Source organism: Arachis duranensis, chromosome 6, assembly GCF_000817695.3.
Source record: "Arachis duranensis cultivar V14167 chromosome 6, aradu.V14167.gnm2.J7QH, whole genome shotgun sequence".
In the NCBI taxonomy this organism is placed as follows: domain Eukaryota; kingdom Viridiplantae; phylum Streptophyta; class Magnoliopsida; order Fabales; family Fabaceae; genus Arachis; species Arachis duranensis.
This window is the reverse complement of record NC_029777.3, coordinates 92,189,881-92,197,076: the sequence shown is the minus strand read 5'-3', so window position 1 is coordinate 92,197,076 and position 7,196 is coordinate 92,189,881. Positions and strand designations below refer to the sequence as shown.

Sequence of the window (7,196 nt, the reverse complement as noted above, 5' to 3'; positions counted from 1 at the left end):
CGATAGCAACATTTCTTGGTGCATGCATAGGTGTAGGGACAATTAAATTGTCAAAAGCATATACTCCCTCCACTAGCTATGCCTTTGAGAAGCAAATAATCCTTTGTAATAACCTGGCATGGAATTGAGCAAAAATAAGTTCAGAATTGAAAATATACATGATTGTTCCTAGCAAATTCATTTACACCAAGGAGATTATAGGATTTTTAGGGAACATGCATTCAGTCGGTTATGTAATTTGAAGCAGATTTTGGAGTGTTGAGACAAAAGTAAGTTCACTTAAAGGATGACATTTTGATAATAAATTCTAAGAGAAAGTCTTAGAGGTCAGCACTTTCATTAAAATCTAGTCAGCATTTAATTATAAAAAAAAATGTATAATTTCATACTATTAGATATAATTTCACATTATTAAAAATATTAATGATGACTAATTGATAATAATAAAATGTGCTGGTCCTCTGGTACTACTGAAATTTTAAAAAAGGTGGTACACTAATAAAATAGTCATTTTAAATACAGTAAGTCAATTCTCTCTACTAACAAAATGAAAAGATTTGAGAAAAGTATTAAAGTAAATTTATAGAATTTATAAAATCAATTTAATTAATATTTTTTATTCTTTCCAAAGGAAAAAAAAATTGATTTTGAAATCCAATCAACCTTAATTCTATTGTATTCCAAAGATATTCTAAAGGTATAAGAAAAAATTCAATCTGCTAAAATGAGAAAATTGGTAAAATAATAAAATAATGCTATAATCATTTTTAAATTTATAACTGTTATCATTTGTGAGCTTTACTACTATCTTGATTTAAGAATAATTAAAATATCATTTTATCACTTTACCAACTTTTTTATTTAAAAAAAGCTTGTTCCATAAAGACATCTATAAAATTTGTTTTATAACAAATTAAATACTCATGCATGTATTGAACTTTAATTTGTTTTACTTATTCACAATTCTTGGTTTTGATTTAAATAATAATGCATCCTGTATACTAATACATGCATCTGCCTAATTTCTAAGAAAGGAAGATATTGATTTTTTTTTTAACATGCATGTAAAATGATGTATATAATTATTGTTCAATTGTTTATTTAGATTTGATAACATACATGAGTCATAAGCGCAAATGCATCGGCGTTTATTGTCAGGAAGATCACGACAATAGCAATCTCCTGCTGTAATAAGCCTTAGTCCAAGTCTTTTGACACATTCAACAATGCAATCTATGTCTCCATTCTTCCCACATTGCCCATCCATTATAAATCTATCTTCACACCCGGACTTCTCTTCTGTGTGGTAATATTATTTAAAAGAAACAAAATGGTTAAATTATTATGCTAGTTTCATTAGTTAAAAAAATTCCTTGCATATTTGAATTTTAAGAGATTGTTATGTACATGACATACAAGAAATAGAGTAGTAATGATACTGCAACATTTAAAAAAAAAAAAAAAGAAAAAATCGAAAACTCTATATATATACCTCCATAGGTGTTGATGACAAAAGTGAATAAAACTAAAACAATAATCATGAAGAAAATGATTCTGGGCTTCATGATAATATCTCAACTTAGTCTCGAGAGAGTTATTGAGGTGTATATTGTTGGTATTTGTGAAGTATTGAATCAAAATGAGAGAATATATAAGTAGTGAGTGAAATGTTATTTGTTAATTCCTTATAAGGACGTGGTACTCGACCTTTTTTACTTTAGATTGTTTTGCCCAAAAGAAGCTTTTATTTTGTTTTATGAGCCACATATCACGTTTTTCTAATTTTATTTAAGTTTTGAAGTTTTCGCCTAATTCCTAAAGAATACCATTGGTTCTAGCAAGCTCTTTGAGTTTTGCTAAGGGGTAAACCACTAGCCTTAAATTTAATATATAGTTGAACAATAGAACAAGAAACATAATTGATATTTTATCAAAGAAAAACTAAAGCCGGCAATTTTACTAAATAAACATTACCTTTCGAATAAACTACATTTCCAACTATAAAAAAATAGAGCATTGATAAAACTGCACATACTAGATTAAAAATAACAAATATTATAAGATGAGAAAACACCACATCCAATTCAAAATCTTAAGTTGTCAAGTTAATGAGTCTCTCATCTTATAAACTTCTCACTCTTCCATATTTTTTTGATGTAGGACTAATTTCAACACTCCTCACACTTGCAACAACCGGGACAATCACAGAATCATGTGGAATTGCTTCACAAACAACCTATATTTACTCAGGGTCAACTTTATGTAGCAGTTTTTCGAGTTAATAACAACAATGGACTCAAGATTTTTATCTGTGATGATAACTCAAACAACTGCATTGATACAAACAATGTGGTTTATCGTAAGGTATTCAGGAATATTCACCTATACAAACTAATTATATTGGTATTTTCAACTAAAGTTCTTTCAAATTTATTGTTTCTAATTAAATTATAGTTATTTAAGCTGTTTTAAAATTTATTATATTATTTTACAAATCAAAATTAAAAAAACAATATGCCAGGTATAATAATTCTTCTTGCTAAAAACTTTTATATTACATAATTACAGGATTTGGAGCAAGACTCAACAAAAATGAAAATTTTTTTCTGCATTAATTTGTATTATTAAACTATGCAATTGTGGGTCTTATATATTATACTTTCTATGGGAACTTACCAACTATACTATGATCTCATGTAATATCTCAAATGCATTTTGTAAATTTAAAGAATTAACTTTTAATGTTTATCTTTAACTTTATCAAATATCTTTTATCGAAAATTAGTTTCTATTTTTACTTAAAATTTACTTACAAGGATTCTTGCAGTTTAATCAAAGTGTCTATGCATAAAAAAAAAATAAGGGTAAAGTATATTTTTGTTCCTGAAATTTGGTAAAAGTTTTAAAAATATTCCTAAATTTTATTTTGTTTCAATTTCGTCTCAGAAGTTTTCGATTTGCATTAAATATACCCTCGACGGCTAAATTTTCAAAAAATTTAAGACCAATCTAACAATAATGCATGAAAATTATACTTGATTTGCTTGTATTGAGGGTTTTTCTTATGAAATTATTTTTGAATTGATCTTAAATTTTTTAAAAAATTAGCCGTTAGGACTATATTTCATGCGAATCGAAAACTTCTAGGACAAAATTGAAATAAAATAAAATTTAGGAGTATTTTTAAAACTTTTGTCAAACTTTAAGGATAAAAAGTATACTTTACCCAAAAAATAAATACTATTACGAAAATATTATAAAAAAATACTAAAAAATTAAGTACAAATTATATAGAATATACTTATATAAATTTCAATGATATTAAAAAGATATATATAAATCAAATTTCAAACCATAAAAATAACTGTTTCCGTCGCTAGTTGTTCTTAAACTAAAATAGTAAAACTCACATATGATGAAAATTATAAATTTAATGATGATTATAATTAATTCTTTACTTTATCACTTTATCCATCTCTTTATTTTAAAAGATCTTTTCATTTACAAAAGAATTAAAGAGTTTAGCTAACAAGTATCTTAAGGGCACATGATAACCTTAGGGTTAAGTACGATTTTAGTCTCTAATGTAGAGGCCGAAAATTTATTTTGTTTTTGGCCTTTTTACGCTACAAAATAATCCCGAAAATTTCAGTTTATTTTAAAATCGTCATTTTTACTAAATTTTTAATTTTTATTACTAAATTACCCCTAATAAAAAAATTTAAAAAAAAAGAAGAAAGAAAACGTGTAAAGGGAAAAGGGGAAGGGAAAACGCGAAGGGAGAAGAGAGAGGTTCGGGAAGAAGAGGGGAAAGGGAAGGAGAAGGGTCCTCGTCGCCACCACCGCTGCTCTTCATTGCCGTCGCCGTTGTTTCTCGTCGTTCGGTCTTCGTCGTCTCCGTTGGATCTCACCGTCAGATCTCGCCGCTGCTCCTCTTCTTGGCTCGATGTCGCCGCCAGCAGATCCGCGAGGGTAGACGTCGCGCGCCGCTCGCCGTTTCTGTTCCTCCTCCACGCTCGGCCTCCGATCGTCACTGTTCCTTGCCGGTTTCTGGTTTCTTCTAATTCTGTTGTTTCTACTTCTGATTATTAATTCTTCTGGTTTTTGTTCTTTTGTTGTTGATGTTCTTCTGATTCCATTATCCATTGTTTTTTCTGAATTTGAGTTCTGGGTTCTTGTTGTTCTTTTGTTGTTGTTGTTCTTCTGCTTCTAGCTACTTTTATTGTTGTTGTTGTTTTTCTTTTGATTCCATTGTTGGTATTTGCTTCTGGGTGTTGTTGTTTCATTGGTGTTGCTTCTGTTATGCTTTTGTTCTGCTTCAACTTCTGGTTCAGATTTTCCTTTTGGTTGATTTTAGAGAAGAATGGGGAAAGGTATTTTCGTCCGAAAGACGATTTAAAAACAAAGTGAAACCTTTGGGATTATTTGGTAGCGAAAAAAGACTAGAAACGAAATAAATTTTCGACCTCTACGTTAGAACTAAAATCGTACTTAACCCATAAACTTACTATTAGTAGAAGGTTTTAATTTTTTTATTTAATAAATATTAAATATAAAACAAATGCATTGAAATTTTAAACTTTTTGTATTTTCAATAAAAACTTTTTCAATTTATAATTTTAACGAATGTTCTTAGGGCCCATAATAAGTAAACCCAAAATTAAATATATTTTTCAAAACTAAATAAACATTAATTAGAAGTTATGAATGTACATATTAAATTAGTTTTACTATGATATGATTAATTTTGCCAATATTCAAACCTATTATAAATATTAGATTAATTTCAATATCATATAAGAAATTGTGTTAGCATTCAAATTTATTATTATTGAAACTAATAGTTTGCTATCTATATATTATTTGTACGCACTTATTTTAATAAAGATGTCAAAAATATCTTTTTAAACATATATATATTTACCCATACTTTAAAAGCGTGATTTATGAAAAAAATAACAGTTTAAAAAAGTATTAATACTTTAGATAAAAATAATACTTTTATAATATATGAAAATCAAATCCTATAATCTACTATGTCATAGAAAAAAAAAACATCTTCGCATAAAAACAACAAAAACAATTATATAGTATTCTTTAGAGTATCCACTTTATTTGTGATGTGATATTAGAGGTTAAAGTTACATAGTTTCAAGACTCACGTAGCTTTGAATCCAAAAGTTATAGTGGCTTGCATAAAACAAATGAAAATGTTGTGGTGTTGATTTAAAAAATGCATGGGGTTGCAATAAACACAAAACGTGTGCGCGAGCACACACACTACTCCTTGACAAATGGAGAAGTGCTATTCACGGATGGTTCTTGGTCAACGTGCTTCAAGAATCTGAAACTACAAGATACACAAGATAATTGGGAGACTTCTCAACTCTCCTATTCTTTTCTTGAGTGTCCAATTGCCTAAATCCCTTTCTCTCCAAATTTACATGCTAACCAAATCCAGTTCCTAACCATGTACCTCAACAATGATCCAAACCTTTCCATTCCATAATTTTCTACACTGAGATGGAATTGGCCCATTGATTTCAAAAAGTTCAATCTTTCTGAAACTCCCATGCTGATTTAGAAATGGCTTCCCTTCATGTTTCTTCACGGTTTACCCAACCTTCAAATCAACTAGATTTTTGTCCTCCATTATTTGTCAACTTCATGCACCAAAACTCCTGATGTGATTCATCTTCCATGCTGCCAAGATCTGTTCTAACCCCCCTCATCATCCTGAGATTGGGAGCTCCAGTATCTAGAACTGGTTCTCGATAAAGAGAACCCACATGGAGAGTCAAATAGAAGTGTTTAGTGAACAATGGTTCTTGGTGTGAGCAAAAGACCCGAAACTACAAAAAGAGAGGGTATTTGAGAGGCCTATCAAGTATCAACTGGCTAGCTCTTTCTACCTTCCAACTTATATACTAACTAACTCCAAAGTCCAAACTTATCAAAGGCCTTTTTCTTCAGCGGCCTATTTCTGGCTGTAGCAGTCAATGTCAATGAGGAGAAAACTAGAAAACTAAATAAAGAACCATAGAGTGTTGAGTAGAATATATTCCCAAAAAGATTAATTGAACAGACTAAACTGAGAAGAAAATAACACTGAAAGATATAAGCACCAGAGTAAATCCATCGTTAGCATCATAAACTGAGCCATAAATGATAAAGGTACAGTTTACCTTAAGTACTATTCAGCACACCATAAAGGATAAAAAATTGTTACATGCTAATAGTTGTCAGTCAGAGAAATTGGTGCCAGTTTCTTTCTGGAATATTGGCAAAAAGTGCTGCTATATGTGAAGTTTCTTATATTAATGAATTGAATATGGGTAATTACTTATTACATTAGGGATTGAACATATCATCAAGTTTTTGAGGAAGATCCATCAAGTGTGGATCGGGTGTGCATTGCTTAAATAGGTTGCACTTGTAAACAAAGTTAGGACTAAATGGTTAGAAACTAACTACAAATTGGGATAAAGACATATCTCTTGAAGCAGCAACATTCTAGCCTTATTAACAGCATTGAAGCAGAGATATATCTGTACCTCAAGTTCGGAAAGCAGCGGTTCAAAACTCTGCTGGTTCTTGCGGAGCTGCTTCAGAACCTCCTGAATGGGATGCCTCTCCCTCCCCCGGTTCAGCGCGAACTGAATCAGCACCCGGTCTCCCTCCACCGCAGTTTGCAACCGATCAACAAGGCTATTCACAGTGTCAATGTCATTCATCACAAGAGTACCCTTTGATGCAGCATTCAGCTGATTCAACCTTGTAAGTTCCTTCTTTACCTTCTTCTTTGGAAGACACGAGCCGCCGCAGGCAGCAACCGCAGCAAAGCCTGCGACCGCATGCGCAGTGACCAGCACGGCCGAGATCACTGCTCCCACGGCGGTTACAACTAAACAGGCCAGACAACTCGTGTGGAACCGTTTGAGGAGGCGAATCCTCGCATAGCACCGCAAGCGCCGGCGTTCAATCTCGAGCTTGAGGCCGGATAAGCTGTCACGGACGTCGGAGAAGTTGTGCGGGAAGACGAACGGGTTTTCCTGGCTGTCGAATTGGACGAAGAGATCGAAAGCGCGGTCGCAGAGATGGCGGTTGAAGGAACCGGAAGCGTCGTCGGGGAGAACGGCGATGAGTTCGTGGAGAGGCTTGTATATGTCGCGTGCGCGGCGGACGCTGCGGTGAAG

At 32.0% G+C, this 7,196-nt stretch overlaps 1 protein-coding gene across 1 annotated transcript; it reads right to left on the bottom strand.

Annotated features, from left to right (window-relative positions):
- Positions 1–6,278: 6,278 nt before the first annotated feature.
- LOC110273042 (UPF0496 protein At3g19330-like) lies at positions 6,279–7,196 on the bottom strand (the record flags this gene model as incomplete). The annotated part of the gene is made up of 1 exon (XM_021125882.2): positions 6,279–7,196. A coding segment is annotated over one exon (726 nt), but the record flags the coding sequence as incomplete, so codon positions are not given.